Source organism: Oncorhynchus tshawytscha, linkage group LG06 (genome assembly GCF_018296145.1).
Source record: "Oncorhynchus tshawytscha isolate Ot180627B linkage group LG06, Otsh_v2.0, whole genome shotgun sequence".
In the NCBI taxonomy this organism is placed as follows: Eukaryota; Metazoa; Chordata; class Actinopteri; order Salmoniformes; family Salmonidae; genus Oncorhynchus; species Oncorhynchus tshawytscha.
Window position 1 is genome coordinate 14,805,973 of NC_056434.1, and position 16,892 is coordinate 14,822,864.

The 16,892-nt window shown below is 43.9% G+C and overlaps 1 protein-coding gene across 1 annotated transcript in view; it reads left to right on the forward strand.

The window, feature by feature from the left end:
- The window catches only part of LOC112252081 (roquin-1), a 30,293-nt gene extending 13,881 nt beyond the window's left edge, over positions 1–16,412 (forward strand). Inside the window, exons 3-18 of the mRNA XM_042323687.1 lie at positions 203–323; positions 721–963; positions 1,813–1,988; positions 5,623–5,823; positions 5,943–6,075; positions 6,381–6,499; positions 6,747–6,859; positions 7,058–7,318; positions 7,409–7,593; positions 7,798–8,138; positions 8,384–8,545; positions 8,664–8,810; positions 9,216–9,423; positions 9,511–9,755; positions 10,104–10,192; positions 12,237–16,412. Coding sequence (XP_042179621.1) covers positions 203–323; positions 721–963; positions 1,813–1,988; positions 5,623–5,823; positions 5,943–6,075; positions 6,381–6,499; positions 6,747–6,859; positions 7,058–7,318; positions 7,409–7,593; positions 7,798–8,138; positions 8,384–8,545; positions 8,664–8,810; positions 9,216–9,423; positions 9,511–9,755; positions 10,104–10,192; positions 12,237–12,402 — 2,910 coding nt within the window. The 3' untranslated portion in view covers positions 12,403–16,412. The remainder of the gene's footprint in view (positions 1–202; positions 324–720; positions 964–1,812; positions 1,989–5,622; positions 5,824–5,942; positions 6,076–6,380; positions 6,500–6,746; positions 6,860–7,057; positions 7,319–7,408; positions 7,594–7,797; positions 8,139–8,383; positions 8,546–8,663; positions 8,811–9,215; positions 9,424–9,510; positions 9,756–10,103; positions 10,193–12,236) is intronic.
- The last annotated feature ends 480 nt before the right edge of the window (positions 16,413–16,892 follow it).

Genomic DNA, 16,892 nt, shown 5'->3' on the forward strand with positions numbered 1-16,892 from the left:
CAGCACTTAAAGCAGATGGCCCTAGATAGCAAAAAGACTACTAGACAGCAACTAAAATTATACTTCACTCCTGGAGATATCAGGAGTCCTCTAGCTATAGATTTAAGTATTTGTTTCTCTCTTTTTGCACACACACACTGTAAATGTAAGCTGCATTTCAACATGTGTGTTTTGACCTTGGTGTATTCTTTTCTCTCCCCAGGTGCCCAAACGGCAGCCGACCACCTTGGTGACAGGGGCAGAGGACATAGCCCACTATGAGAAAGCCAGTGAGTGTGTGGAGGAGCTGGCTCAGTACCTGAAACCCCTGAGCAACAGCAGAGGTCAGTCAGATGCCACCTCATCCTGCTACAGTCACAACCATTGCTCATGAATTGTGGGACAAGCCTCTATTAATTGCTCAACATATCATATTTAATAACAACAGTTTCAACCACTCCCCCTTTTTTTATCCACTCACAATCCTCATTCTAGTCTTCTTGCTTTAACAGGCATCATCTTGAATGGTGCTTTCTCTCTCTCCCTCATCTTGAATGGTGCTTTCTCTCTCTCCCTCATCTTGAATGGTGCTTTCTCTCTCTCCCTCATCTTTCCTTTTCCTCTCCTCATCTATTTGCTTTGATATTCGTGTTTTGCTGTTTCACAATTTCCTCCTTATTGTTCACACTGGTTGTAAGTTGCTATGAATAAGCCTCTCTCACACTTCATCCTCTCCTCCAGGTGTGGGGCTGAGCACCAGCAGCGCCCAGAGTTCTCTGAGTCGGCCCATGCAGAGGAAGCTGGTGACCCTGGTGCACTGTCAGCTGGTGGAGGAGGAGGGCCGGGTGAGGGCCACGCGGGCGGCCAGGTCTCTGGGGGAGCGCACCGTCACTGAGCTCATTCTGCAGCACCAGAATCCCCAGCAGCTCTCCTCCAACCTGTGGGCTGCAGTCAGGGCAAGGGGCTGCCAGTTTCTCGGCCCAGGTAACACGTATACAATAGCGACGTGCCACTGACATTCTGTCTTTCTCAGCCATCTTTTTTTCTGTGTTTTGAGTGGTGCAAAATCCATTTGTCACTTAAATCTCGCTGGATTGATTTGCTTTCATTTTACTCCTGTGACTCTTTCGTACCCTTTCCTGTTCTTTTTCCCCCGTTAATGTTACAACCTCTGAAATGTTTGTAATGACCTGTCATACACACCCCGGTAATGGATGAACAGGGATCAAAGGAATACATTGTCTTTCGGTTTTGTCTTGAACAATGCTAAAGCTTGGTTGGGGATTTAAAGCATTGTCTCGACACTTACATCACAAGAAATAGGATAACTTAATTTTGATGGGTGTTCATTTTTTGTGGAATTGAGAAAAATATATAATTTAATAGTTGAAATGATTACAAATTAGATGCTCTGAAATGAAAGCAACTTCTGAAAACGAACACTTGGATTATAGGGATATTATGTCTTATCTCAACTATAATGTGAAGTGTGTGTGTGTGTGTGTGTGTGTGTGTGTGTGTGTGTACACCTTATATATAATCTAGAGCTGAGCATGTTGATTTTTAATCTGAGAGTATCCTGCTATTGACACTTGTTTTATGCAACAGCGCATTTGACTGCAGGTAGGTGTAGACAGAGCAAGTTTTAGGTGGTTCGAGCCCTGTCCCACCCCGTTATGTTAATAGTTTTATATATGCAAATACACCCAATGTATTTACGCAAATTATGCACATTTTATTTTAACATAAAATCTAAAGTCTGGGCCCAAATGACATGTCAATGAATCTCATCTGAGGAAAAATGGTAAGCATATGTTGCGCTGTCTGTTGTAGCGATGCAGGAGGAGGCTCTGAAGCTGGTGCTTTTGGCTCTGGAGGACGGCTCCGCTCTATCCAGGAAGGTCCTGGTGCTGTTTGTGGTCCAGAGGTTAGAGCCACGCTTCCCCCAGGCCTCCAAGACCAGCATAGGCCACGTGGTGCAGCTCCTCTACAGGGCCTCCTGCTTCAAGGTAGGTCTGACACGACCTACAAACGGTGGTGTACAAAGTACTCAATTGTCATACTTGAGTAAAGTAAAGATGCCTTTTAATAGAAAATGACTCAAGTGAAATTCACAGTAAAATACTACTTAGGTAAAAGTAGCCACCCTTTATGACAGCTTTGCACACTCTTGGCATTCTCAACCAGCTTCACCTGGAATGCTTTTCCAACAATCTTGGAGTTCCCACATATGCTGGGCACTTGTTGGCTGCTTTTTCTTCACTCTGCGGTTCAACTCATCCCAAACCATCTCAATTGGGTTGAGGTCGGGTGATTGAAGGCCAGGTCATCTGATGCAGCACTCCATTACTCTCCTTGGTCAAATAGCCCTTACACAGCCGGGAGGTGTGTTGGGTCATTGTCCTGTTGAAAAACAAATGATGGGATGGTGTACCGCTGTGGTAGCCATGCTGATTAAGTGTACCTTGAATTCAAAATAAATCAGTGTCACCAGCAAAGCACCATCACACATCCTCCTTCATGCTTTATGGTGGGAACCACACATGCGGCTATCATCCGTTCACCTACTCTGTGTCTCACAAAGACACTGTGGTTGGAACCAAAAATCTAAAATTTTTGTCCATTGTTTCTTGACCCAAGCAAGTCTCTTCTTCTTATTGGTGTCCTTTTTAGTAGTGGTTTCTTTGCAGAAATTCGACCATGAAGACCTGATCGACGCAGTCTCCTCTGAACTGTTGATGTTGAGATGTGTCTGTGAAGCATTTATTTTGGCTGCAATTTCTGAGGCTGGTAACTCTAATGAACTTATCCTCTGCGGCAGAAGTAACTTTGGGTATTCCTTTCCTTTGGTGGTCCTCATGAGAGCTAGTTCAAAGTCCTTGACATTTTCCGCATTGACTGACCTTTGTGTCTTAAAACTTGTTAAGGATAGGGGGCAGTATTTCCCCTTTGGATGAATTGCGTGCCCATCGTGAACTGCATCAAAATCTGTCCTAAATTGATAATATATGCATATTATAATTAATATTGGATAGAAAACACTCTGAAGTTTCTAAAACCATTTGAATTATGTCTGTGAGTATAACAGAACTCACAGGGCAGGCAATCTTGCAAACTAGTTTTGAAATCCTGAATGTTGGGGCAACTTTGACGTCATCGCCCCCTCCCTTCCCAACAAGTTATGGATCTGGAAACACTTCCTATGTCTTCCACTAGATGTCCTCATTCAGTAAAGTGTAATGGAGCATTTGCTGTGAACTTTGACCTAATGGGAAGGAAAGTGCTACAGTGTCGCAAAAGATTCATGTGCTTGAAGGCGCGTATGCGTTGGAGTGCTTCGTCTGTTCCAATCAGCCCGAGATGAACTAGGATTGCCCGGTTGGAATGCTATTCGTTTTGTACGTTTATAACATTCTGCACTTAGTTTGACCAGTTTCATCGACCTGTAATATGTAATTTGGAAGTTTTGATGCAAAATTATCCTGGACCAGAAGTCATTTTTTGGGCATTTGAGCTGAAAGTGGTAGCAGATGCAGCTACATGGACACTAGAATTAAACATTATGAAACAAAACGATTTATTGTTGAACTAGGACTCCTTGCACTACATTCTGATCGAAGACCATCAAAGATAAGGGAATATTTATGTTGTAATTTTGTATTTCTGTTGACTCCAACATAGCGGAGAAATATTGTTACGTCGGAGCGCTGTCTCAGAATATTGCAATGTTAGGCTTTTTCCGTAACGTAAAAAAAATGTGACACAGCGGTTGCATTAAAGTAATGATGGACTGTCATTTCTCTTTGCTTATTTGAGCTGTACTTGCCATAATATGGACTTGGTCTTTTACCAAATAGGACTATCTTCTGTATACCCCTACCTTGTCACAACACAACTGATTGGCTCAAATACATTAAGAAGGAAATAAATTCCACAAATCAACTTTTATGAAGGCACACCTGTTAATTGAATTGCATTCCATGTGACGACCTCATGAAGCTGGTTGAGAGAATGCCAAGAGTATGCAAAGCTGTCAAGGCAAAGGGTGGCTACTTTGAAGAATCTGAAATATATTTAGTTTTGTTTAACTTTTCTAGGGTAGGGGCAGCATTTGGAATTTTGGATGAAAAGCATGCTCAAATTAAACTGCCTTCTACTCAGGCCCAGAAGATAGGATATGCATATAATTGGTAGATTTGGATAGAAAACGCTCTAAAGTTTCCAAAACTGTTAAAATAATGTCTGTGAGAATAACAGAACTGATTTAGCATGAGAAAACCTGAGAAAAATCCATTCAGGAAGTAGGATTTTCTTTTTTTTGTAGTTTCCGATTCAATGCCATTACAGTATCCATCGACTTAGGACTCAAATTGCAGTTCCTATGCCTTCCACTAGATGTTAACAGTCTTTAGAAATTGTTTCAGGCTTCTATTCTGAAAAATTAGGGAGTAAGAGCAGTCAATGAGTGGACCCTGCTGTGTCACAGAGCTTTTTCATGCATGCGACCGAGAGAATGCCTTTCTTGTTTACCTTTTATATTGACGACGTTATTGTCCAGTTGAAATATTATCGATTTATTTAGGCTAAAAACAACCTGAGGTTTGAATATAAACATCGTTTGACATGTTTCTATGAACTTCACAGATACAATTTGCATTTTCTTTGTCTGCATGTTGTGACTGCGTTTGAGCCTGTGGATTACTGAAGAAAACGCGCAAACAAAACCGAGGTTTTCGGATATAAAGAGACTTTATCGAACAAAAGGAACATTTACTGAATAAATGAATGTCTTCTGAGTGCAAACATATGAAGATCATCAAAGGTAAGTGATTAATTATCTCTCTATTTCTGACTTGTGTAACTCTTCTACTTGGCTGGTTACTGTTTGTAATGATTTTTCTGCTGGGCTATGTTCTCAAATAATTGTAAGGTATGCTTTCGCTGTAAAGCATTTTTTAAATCTGACACCGTGGTTGGATTCACAAGAAGTTCATCTTTAAACCTATGTAAAATAGTTGTATCTTTTCAGAATTTTTATAATGAGTATTTCTGTATTTGAATTTGGCGCTCTGCAACCTCACTGGATGTTGGCCAGGTGGGACGCTAGTCCCACATACCCTAGAGAGGTTAATACTTTTTTGGTTACTACATGATTCCATATGTGTTATTTCATAGTTTTGATGGCTTCACTATTATTCTACAATGTAGAAAATAGTAAAAATAAAGAAACCCTTGAATGAGAATGTGTGTCCAAACCTTTGACTGGTACTTTACACCCATGCAAACATACACATGTTCGTGATCTGATTGACGGTGTCTCGGAGAGAGTTGTGATATGCAAAAAAAAAAAGTTACATTCACACATGCGTATTAATGAACAAATATAAGAACCCACCAAATTGTTAATTCTTATTACATGATTCTAAGACCAGCATAGGCCATGCGGTGCAGCTCCTTTAGAGACTACTGCTTTAGGGCACACAACTGAAAAGGTTTTAAAACATTTGAACAGAAAATGAAAATGGGAGGTAAGTCCTCCCAGTCCCTTTCAGTGCATTTTCTTCCTATCCGTGTAGTCAGTCTAATAAGCACAACTCAGATGTATCTGCCCTGATTTTGTCCTCTGTCATCCCGTGTATTCAGGTGACCAAGCGTGACGAGGACTCGTCCCTGATGCAGTTGAAGGAGGACTTCTGGACGTACGAGGCGCTGCGGCGCGAACACGACTCCCAGATCGTCCAGATCGCAATGGAGGGGGGCCTCCGCATCGCCCCTGACCAGTGGTCTTCCCTGCTCTACGGGGACCAGTCGCACAAGTCCCACATGCAGTCCATCATTGACAAGGTGGGTAGGAAGTGTGTGTTTTTATGTGATGGACCACATTTGGCTATAACATGACTGTTGTCCTAGCCATGGTGGTGTTGCTGTAAATTGAACAGGGATTTTGTGTGTGTGTGTGTCAGTTGCAGACGCCAGCGTCGTTTGCTCAGAGTGTTCAGGAGCTGACCATCGCCCTGCAGAGGACAGGTGACCCGGCCAACCTGAACCGCCTGCGACCACACCTGGAGCTGCTAGCCAACATCGACCCAAGTCCAGGTTGCTCCATTTTACATCGCACCACTACCCTTTTTACAGTATTGTGCCGACCCGGACCGAACTGTGCTGGCTCTATTTTATTGTCAGCTCAGTACAGCTTTATTTGGCTTGATTCGGCTCAGCCGTGTGAGAAGCCATCAACACTCTCACTTTAAAAATGTGGAGTAAGTTGTATACCTTTTCAGCTCAGTAAAAGAAACCCAAATTGAAATGCTTTTTTAAAATGTAAGCAACATAGTGCCTGTTAGTGCTCTCCAGGTATAACGCATCTAACTGAAAAATACCTGTCTTGTCCTCCATCTTAGACTCCCCTCCCCCCACGTGGGAGCTGCTGGACACGGGCTTGGTGGCAGTGAAGACTGTGGTACACGGCCTGGTGGACTTCATCCAGAACCACAGCAAGAAGGGGAGCGACCCACAACAGGTCTGAATCTAGAAACCCATACCTCAAAATAAGATCTAAATCAATAGAACAGGTCTGAAATTCTAGGTAATGCCAGGGTCATGTTCATTAGGGCATGATACGTCATTTTTCTGCCTGATGAACACGACCCATGTTTGACTCTGGAATGATACTAGTAATGGCAGTCTATGGTTGTCTGTTGGTTTATGACCATAACAATAACAACATATATTTTGGTTTGTCAATTTTAACATTTCCCCCTCCCCAGCCACCCCAGCACAGTAAATACAAGACGTACATGTGTCGGGACATGAAGCAGAAGGGGGGCTGTCCTCGAGGAACCAGCTGCACCTTCGCCCACTCTCAGGACGAGCTAGAAAAGTGAGTACAACTCTACATCCTGAGACACTCCCAATGGGGGATCATTGGACAGAATCCACATTTTACTTAACGGTAAATGATGTATTGATGTTTGGTGGAAAGTTCAATTCAGCACTGCTAGTGTGACAGCAATCATTAGGCCAGACACAGGTGTTGAAACCTCTTTCACTAACCATGTCTTTCTCCTTCTTTCTGAAGGTACCGCAAGATGAACAAGCGGCTCGCTGCCCGCCGGCCCCTCAGCTTATCCCTGACGCAGCTGAACGAGGTTGGCCTATTGCCCGAGGAGGTGGGGATGCTGGAGGGGCTGGCACACAAGGGCTTGACGAATGGCATGGTGGCGTCGGTCACAGGCTCCGCCCTGCCCCAGCTCATCTCCCGCGGTGCCGACCCCTCCTACGAGCCCATGATGCGGAAGTCCCAGGGAAGCCTAAGTGCCCCCAGCTCTCCTCCAGACTTGTGAGTAGATGGACATACACAGTATCGGACATACACAGCATCTGTCTCACACACACACACACACACACTGAAATCCTTTGTCTTTCTCAGACTGGACCCGGTGCCCAATCGGGCCATGGCCCATCCCAGGATGGCAGTGGACCACCTGGCCATGCACAAGCAGATGCCCAGGAGGCCCTCCATGTACCCCCCTCAGCAGGGAGAACTCTTCTACCCCCCTGAGCCCAGGGCACCTCCATCAGCCCTGCAGTATGAGGCCTCCCAGAACGCCCCAGGTAAGGCAGCACAAACTATACTTTTTTGTTGTGATTTCCTTCTTTTTTTTTGTGTAGATCTATGTATCTCGGGCTTATGACTCATCAGCTGATTTAAAAACTGTTTCTCTCTGGGAGCAATTGGACTTGTATATCTCCCAGTCGTGTGGTTTCATTGTGCTTATCTAACACCAATCATGTTGTCACTATTCTGTGTCCTGTCAGGTAACCCCCCCTACCCCTACCAGCCCTCTCAGTACCCACCCCAGGCTCGCTACGTCCGAAACCCCCCTCCCACCAACGACCCGGCCTTGCCCCCTACCCCGGCACCTACCCCCAGGAGCGCCAGTGTCCCCCTCCCCCTCAGCTCTCGAGTTCCCACTTCTCCAATGCCAACCCCCAAGGGTTTGCGCCTCCTCCACATTATGACGGCCGTCGACACCCCGCCTACCCCCCTCCACCACCACAGTCCTATCCCCACCGGGAGGACCCCTCCATGCCTGCGGACGAGGCCTCCAGAGAAAGATACCTTCCTGAGGGTTACCACCCCTCTGGCCCCCACCCCAGCCACATGAGGCCCTACACCCCCAGGGTAAGAACAGGTCTGCAGTACGAGGCTCTGCTAAAGGACAGTATACATTACTATGCCACTTATGCAATTACTTTTTAGTAGTTCAGTCATCAGCCTTACTCAGATTGAGTAAATTACCTTATTCAGCTAATCACAATAAGTGTTCAGGATAAATCCACTTCAAAAATGTACTTCCATCACTGCAAAAGTGCACTACAGTAAAGATGTCCTGTTGTACAGGAGTCTTACAGCCGGCCCCAGCCCACTCCCAGTCTGGACTACTTGCACCGCCGACGCCAGGAGATCATGGCCCAGCTGGAAGACGGGAAGCAGGTCACTCCTCCACCCTTCGCCCCCTCACCTACTCTGCCACACCACTACGAGTCCAACTACACACAGGAGGTAAGAGGGAACTCTCGGCTGGTGTCTGTGGTTATATTCAGTGGTAGCCCCAGGTGCTGTCACCGCAGTTAGTTACTTCAAAGAATAGGTTGATTTAAAAATACTGTGTTCGTCACAGCAACAGCAGTACTTGGAAAACTCACAAGCGTTTTCAAAGTACCGCGAGCCAGACTACGCGAGCCAGTACTCTCCTTGGTCATGTGACACTATCGGCTCCTACATTGGCAGCAAGGAGGGGAAGTCCAGAGACAGTATGGAGAGGATGGTGAGTGTCATTAATTATCTAATCCCATTCAATGTCCTGTTTGTTTGTAAAGCTTGACTGCTTTTTAACATACCAAATCTATCTAAAGCGCAAAACATTTTCCAAAGCTCATTGTCTTGCAATAGGTCAAACATCTGTTTGCATTTTTTCTTCTTTGACAGATGTTAACTATTCTATAGCTTTTTTTTCCTTTTACACCATGTTGACTGATTAAAGGTTACTTGCACCTTATGTACTAATCAAAGGTCACCAGAAGCCAATAGAAGTGCTGAGATTTATTGAGAACACGGTTAAACTCAACAAATACTCCTTCAACTACAGTTTTCACTTGAGTGGGTCTGGTAGTTTCTCTATGCAACATTATATAACTAATTCCACTGGTTGTGGCCTCTATGGGTGTTGTAGAATGCTGAGGGGAAAGGTGTGGAAGGCAGGCGCAGGGCTGCTGAGGCCAGAGATGACGACCCTATCATCCCCTTCGGCTCTCTGCCCACCGTGTCACGCTTCGGGGTGATCTCCCGCACCCCCAAGACGGGCTACTTGACTGCCGGGCCGGGGCAGGCCATGACCCTCTCACAGGGGACCAATGGCCCCAAACACGGCGCTGCAACAGGTACAGCGAGAACTCGCACACCTTTTGGGTTTTGCTCTGTTCGCTGCATTTCGCAGAGTCTGACTGGCTCTTGTTGTCCCCCTGCAGGGTGGGGTGCTGCCGGGTACAGCCAGCCCCCTCAGGCCCACCTCAGTGAACGGCCAGTCAAGGAGAGGGAGCAGCTGACGATGGAGCTCCAGCAGGTCAATCAGCAGATCAACAAGCAGACTGCCCAGGCGGACCATCCCAGCCCGGAGGAGTGGTCGTCAGGGAACATCTCCAGCCAACAGCTGAGCCTGGAGCTCCACCATGTGGAGAGGGAGATCGGCAAGAGGACCCGCCAGATAGCCCTGGTGAGAGAGACAGAGCGGCACAGAGATGGACAAATGGAGAGGGAGAAATATATATATATATGCGCGCGCGTGCACACACACACACACACACACACACACACACAGCCTGCTTTGATCTCTAAAACGGCAATGTGAACACGGGCAGGGCTGAAGGAGCCCTGGGCTAATGTCACTGCTACTGCTATCCCACTTATAAAATTTGAAAGAGTGAAACACAAACGAGCCCAACAAGTGCAGCTTGAAAGCTTTTCTTCTGAGACAATATTGATGTACACTCTCAAATGTACAAGCATCGTCTCCCAGTCACTATTGTGGTGAACTGACAGTGGTGCCATTGTCCCCTTGCAGGAGCACCTTGTGAGTCATGATGGGAGTGGGGCGTATAAGCTGAAGCCCACTGAGAACGGGCAGAGAGCGGAGCACTCGTTGGTCCTCAGGTAAACGGCACACAGCAAGAGTAGTTTGTTCATCTCAACTGCTGTGCCATAAGGAACCGTTAAATTTGCTCCAGAATTCTCCCTTAAACAAAATATCTAAGATAAGAAATGCTGTCTTAGAAATTACCCACATTTTCTCACATTGTTTTGAAATGGCTTTTTAAATATAAGAAGTTACAAACTACTGCCATTTGATGCTGTAAAATACGCTACATTACCAAAAGTAAACTCGGCAAGCAAAGAAACGTCCCTTTTTCAGGACCCTGTCTTTCAAAAAGATCATTTGTAAAAATCCAAATTACTTCACAGATCTTCATTGTGAAAGGTTTAAATACTGTTTCCAATGCTTGTTCAATGAACCATAAGCAATTAATGAACATGCACCTGTGGAACAGTCGTTAAGACACTAACAGCTTACAGACGGTAGGAAATTAAGGTCACAGTTATGAAAACTTAGGACACTAAAGAGGCCTTTCTACTGACTCTGGAAAACACCAAAAGAAAGATGCCCAGGGTCCCTGCTCATCTGTGTGAATGTGCCTTAGGCATGCTGCAAGGAGGCATGAGGACTGCAGATGTGGCCAGGGCAATAAATTGCAATGTCCGTACTGTGAGACGCCTAAGACAGCGCTACAGGGAGACAGGACAGACAGCTGATCGTCCTCGCAGTGGCAGACCACGTGTAACACCTGCACAGGATCGGTACATCCGAACATCACACCTGCGGGACAGGTACAGGATGGCAACAACAACTGCCCAAGTTACACCAGGAACGCACAATCCCTCCATCCGTGCTCAGACTGTCCTTAATGGGCTGAGAGAGAGAGGCAGGTCCTCACCGGACATCACCGGCAACAACGTCACCTATGGGCACACACCCACCGTCGCTGGACTAGACAGGACTGGCAAAAAGGGCTCTTCACTGACAAGTCACGGTTTTGTCTCACCAGAGGTGATGGTCGGATTCGTGTTTATCGTCGAAGGAATGAGCGTTACAGGGTCCGTCATGGTGTGTCACATCATCATCTGCCTGCAATGACAACAAGCTCAGTCCATCTCAACTCTGTGAGTTACATGTGAAACATCCTCCTCCCTCATGTGGTACCCTTCCTGCAGGCTCATCCTGACATGACCCTCCAGCATGACAATGCCACCAGCCATACTGCTCGTTCTGTGCGTGATTTCCTGCAGGACAGGAATGTCAGTGTTCTGCCATGGCCAGCGAAGAGCCTGGATCGCAATCCCATTGAGCACGTCTGGGACCTGTTGGATTGGAGGGTGAGGGCTAGGTCCATCCATTCAGAATGTCGGGGAAATTGCAGGTGCCTTGGTGGAAGTGTGGGGTAACATCTCACAGCAAGAACTGGCAAATTGGTAACATCTCACAGCAAGAACTGGCAAATTGGTGCAGTCCATGAGGAGGAGATGCTCTGTAGTACTTAGTATCTGGTGTGGCCACCAGCTGCACTGACTATTGATTTTGAGTTGTTGAATCTTATGTTCATACAAATATTTACACGTCAAGCTGGCTGGAATTTGACAAACTGACAGAAATTTGACAAACTGACTTTTTGGAAAGGTGACATCCTATGACGGTGCCACGTTGAAAGGTACTGAGCTCTTCAGTAAGACTATTCTACTGCCAGTATTTGTCTATGGAGATTGCATGGCTGTGCACGATTTCAAACAACTGTCGGCAATGGGTGTGGCTGAACTAGCCAAATCCACTAACTTGAAGGGGTGTCCACATACTATTGGGTGTATATGGTTGCACAAAGGAAGGAATGCTTGAAAAAAAAGTGCGATCTGCGTTTCACCAAAGCTTCTCTTGTGATCAACGAAACAATGTGGTTCAGGTGACAAAATCATGAATTCACCACCAGTGAGATGCTACTTGCACTGTTCTCAATGTCAATGGCTTAACTAACAAGTCATTATGTAATTCATGTAGATTAAAAACATTTTTAAAAATGTATGTAGAATAATACAAAATGTTTGATTCATTGTTTCTTCCTATCTCTCTCCGACCTTTCATTCTCTGCAGTGAGGGCTGTAACGGTCCCAGTGGTGTGCTGCAGGACGGCAGTGTGGCCAGCTGTGGTTTGTCCTGCCTTACCAGCAAGACCTCGTCCCTCAGCCTGTCTGCAGACCTCTCCATCGCTGGGGGCACTGACCGAAAGACCAACGGCGTGGTCCCCCTGTGCTCCTAGCCACACAACTGGAGTCTGGTATTACCACCACAGCTACAACTAACTGATCAGTCAACCACATAGAGCCTTGGGAAACCCTTCGTCCTCTGAACGTTAGAACCGTTAGAACCGTTCCACTGTCATTTTGAGACACACAACCAGGTCCTCCAAACTGTCTGGTATACCCTACCTACATCTACATTTGCAAAATCTGATTGACGCCACTAAGAGAATTTTAACTTGATTGCAAAACGTGGAGAGAGAGAGGCGGCACCTCTCTCCTTGCTTAAAATGGCAAGAGACCGTTCTAGGTTTCTTACAAAGAGGGATTTGTGATAGAAGGGCTAGGAGTATCGAAGTAACTGAAAAAGCCACTGATTTGCAAATGTGGATGTAGTGCCATCATAGACAACGGCACTTCATTTGATACAACACAAATTTGCACACTTGCAACTTTAGTCTGTCTACAACTAAGCAGTATCTGCCCTGAATTTAATATTTTTTCATTTGAGTTTTTTTTGTTCTGTGAATGAATGTTTTTTTCATATAAAATCTCACCCTGCCTTGGAAACAAGATGTTTAGATTCCATGAACTCAAACCCAATAATGATTAGAAGAATAATATAACGATGAGACCAGTTCCTTGGTTTCAAATAGATAAGGCCACCATAATCGCATTGACATTAATTACATCTGTTAGCTTCAAAATGTGCAATTTTTTTGTTGTATTTTTTGGTAGCATCGCTACAGCAATATTTGTGCTTAGCATATATGCATGTCCTGAAATGCAGACTTTGTTTGGAATTAATTGTAAGTTCTTGTTTCTAAGCTGCAATGTTATTCGCCTACTTTTTTTTTTTTTTTTTTTTTTTTTTTTTTCCGTTAAGTTTGACTCTTGGTTCTCGGGAGGACATTTACATCTTATCAAAATATCTCCATCGCATAGAAACAATACTTGTTGGCAAACGGCTGTGAATATGTTTGCGCATATCCAAGATAATACAAATTGAAGATGACACTGGCCTCTTGAAGGCAGAGAACGCCTTTCAACTGGGCAATTTTGAGATTTAGATGAAACTATCAGATACATTTTAACAAGAAGAAAAGGCTCCCTTGTGTCCACTTCAGTGGCTTGACCCTCTTCTGGCATCTCCCCTCACTACTAACACCACCTTCAGGATATTTACTTCAGCCTCTACCATCCATGCTTTGGTATGGGGCTGATGAGGAAAAGGATATATACATTTAGGCTTGGCATTCAAGCTGTCGTCTTTTGGGTGTAATTTAAATGCAGTGATGGACTAGGTGGGAGGGAATCACAACATGGGTCAAGCATACGTCTGCCTGTTGATGGGGGGGGTCAGAGGTACTGGGTATATGGAGTAAAGGAAACAGGAACGAAGCCAGACATGACCCAGACATGAATTTGAGACCTTGATATACAAAACATATTTGCACTTTCATAGCTTTAAGGATGGTTTGTACTGAGTATATGTATTTATTAAATGTACAGTATTTGCATCCTGAGGATGGATATAACATTAAAAGGTCAAACTTAAAACCACATTCTGTTTTAAGAACGTGTAGTTCAAGATGGCCATGGTTGCTCCCTAAGGTCCTAATAGTGTTGGCCATGTTGTACAGAGCAGGGTTCAAACACCCACTCTGTTTTTATACATCAATCTACTGTAAAATGATTTATTTATTTTTCTGTAGAGTTACGACATGTTCACTTCCACAATTGTGACACCCGGTATGCTGTCAACATACCCGTAACACCGCAAATTACAGGAAAGGTGAAATTCCTTTTTCAGTTCCTCATCTCCACTCCTCTGAGCACCTTTTTCACCAATCGCAGCAGACATTTGTCTAGTTTTAATTTATTTTAACTTCCAAGAAGTTGCTCTAGTAAAAGGGTTTGTGATGCGTTCCTGGAGGAGGCTTTAATCATTTGTAGATGGGGGTCGATGCATAGGTGGTGACAGGCCACTGAACTGGGCTAAGGCAGAACTACAGTTAGCAAAGCAGTTAGCATCACTGGAGACAACCACAGCACCACCACACAGGGTGAGAGGAGACTAGGAAAGGCATTTTGATGACACCAAATAAGTGCTTTTTCCCAAATATGAACAAATTAAGTGCTGCAGTTGCATTATCTGCATTACTTTTACATATTTTATGTGCTTAAATTATCGCCACCCCTCACACAGATGCAATTTGTTACTCCCAGATGCATGCGAACTATGAAATTAAGTACTGCAAGCTTACTTTCCTTCTTGGTAAGATTAATTCACAGAATGTATTCAAAGGTGTCATATTGTGAAATGGTGGCTGGGATATTCCATTTGAATTCAAAATATATCCAACAACTGGATTAGTCAAACTTGTTTTAAATCTAATCTTTGTCTTTATGGAAATATTTAAATATGTTTTTTTATTTTTTATTGTTACATCTCACTTTTTGAGATTTTATTTCAAATATGAAATGGCTTACACTGTATATGTATAGACTATATACACATTATACTGTACTGTATTTGTACAGTATATGCACATTAGAGTATATACACATTATACTGTGTGTATATACACATTATACTGTATTTTCAAAGCCAGACAATGACAGACTTAAGTCAATTCGTCTCCTATAGAAGTTCTCTGCCTTCTGTGCACATGACATTGAAATGTCCATTAGTCCTCAAAAGTTGCTGCCTTTTTTTGAGTTCTCCCCAGTTTGTCCCAATGCTTTGTCTGCACTCATGTCAGAGCATTGGATAGCAATCTAGCAATATTATAGAAAATGACTGTTATCAAGAGGACAATGTAGGCTACTCAATGCAGTTTGCATTACTCTTCATGCTAATCATAACCAATGGTCCTTCAACCCTCCTTATTAATTGTGACAGAGTTAAGGACATGAGGACACAGTCCCTTAATTGGCATGGCATCATGCATGTTTGTGGTTACAGAAGTTATCTGGCTTTAGTCACCTCTGTATCAGGTAGAGGGAAATTAATTGCGTTGTAGTGTTGCCATCGTGGTGGCTAAATTATGGTGGTTGTTTTGTAGTAGTTTTAGAGCACTTCATAGGAAAATAAAATATCATTGTGCAAAAGCACCTGTAGTTCTGGGGCTGAACAGAACTGCAGTCAACTATGCTGTGTGCATACATAGCCCAGAAATATTTTGTCATAAGGTCACATGACTTGCTTTCCATACGGAAAGAATTTCCATATGATATATTTGTTTGATCTCTGTGGCTTTGACAGCCCTGACTTTCTGCCAGGAACTTCATGTTGGTTATCTGAAGAGCAGTGTTGTTCCAGAGGTCAAATGACTATCAATACATCTGTCAAACCATATGGTAAAATCAACTACAACAATCGCATTTGGGACTGAACTTCAGGTAATGCTTACGGTTCAGTTTCAGATAGCTCTATGTATTTGGACGAATGTTCCTCCATCAGTGTCATCAATACAACATGTCTCCTTACTCCTGTACATCCATCAGTGTAGTGTCATCAATACAACATGACTGAGCCTTTTATAAGGAGACATGTTCCTCCATCAGTGTCATCAATACAACATGTCTCTTTACTCCTGTACATCCATCAGTGTCATCAATACAACATGACTGAGCCTTTTATAAGGAGACATGTTCCTCCATCAGTGTCATCAATACAACATGTCTCCCTATAAAAGGCTCAATCATTGCCTTTCCGAATGTGGGTTAATCATGCACACTTTTGTCTTGAAGGTATGCAGATCTTTTACAGAGAAAATCAAAGTCCTCAGGACTTGGTTGAGAGTCATCGGGGTGTTAGCAGCTAGGCCAGCGATGCTAATTTACCAATTTAGTGAGATGGGTCAACATACAGATTTACTGTGACTTGACTCAGTGTTGAGGAATTGGGATGTCTGAGATTAGATGTACACTACCGTTCAAAAGTTTGGGGTCACTTAAATGTCCTTGTTTTTGAAAGATAAACACTTTTCCCCCCCCATTTAAAATAACTTCAAATTGATCAGAAATGCAGTGTAGACATAGTTAATGTTGTAAATGACTATTGTAGCTGGAAACAGCAGATTTTTAATGGAATATGTGTACAGAAGCCCATTTACCATCACTCCTGTGTTCCAATGGCACGTTGTGTTAGCTAATCAAAGTTGATCATTTTTAAAGGCTAATTAATCATTAGAAAACCCTTTTGCAATTTTGTTTAGCCAGTTGAAAACTGTTGTTCTGATTTAAAGAAGAAATAAAACGGGCCTTTAGACTAGTTGAGTATCTGGAGCATCAGCATTTGTGGGTTCGATTACAGGCTCGAAATGAAACTTGTCAGTCTATTCTTGTTCTGAGAAACAAGAATGTGAGAAATTGCCAAGATATTGAAGATCTCGTACAACACTGTGTACTACTCCCTTCACAGAACAGCACAAACTGGCCCTAACCAGAATGAATAGAAAGAGAAGTGGGAGGCCCCGGTGCACAACTGAGCAAGAGGACAAGT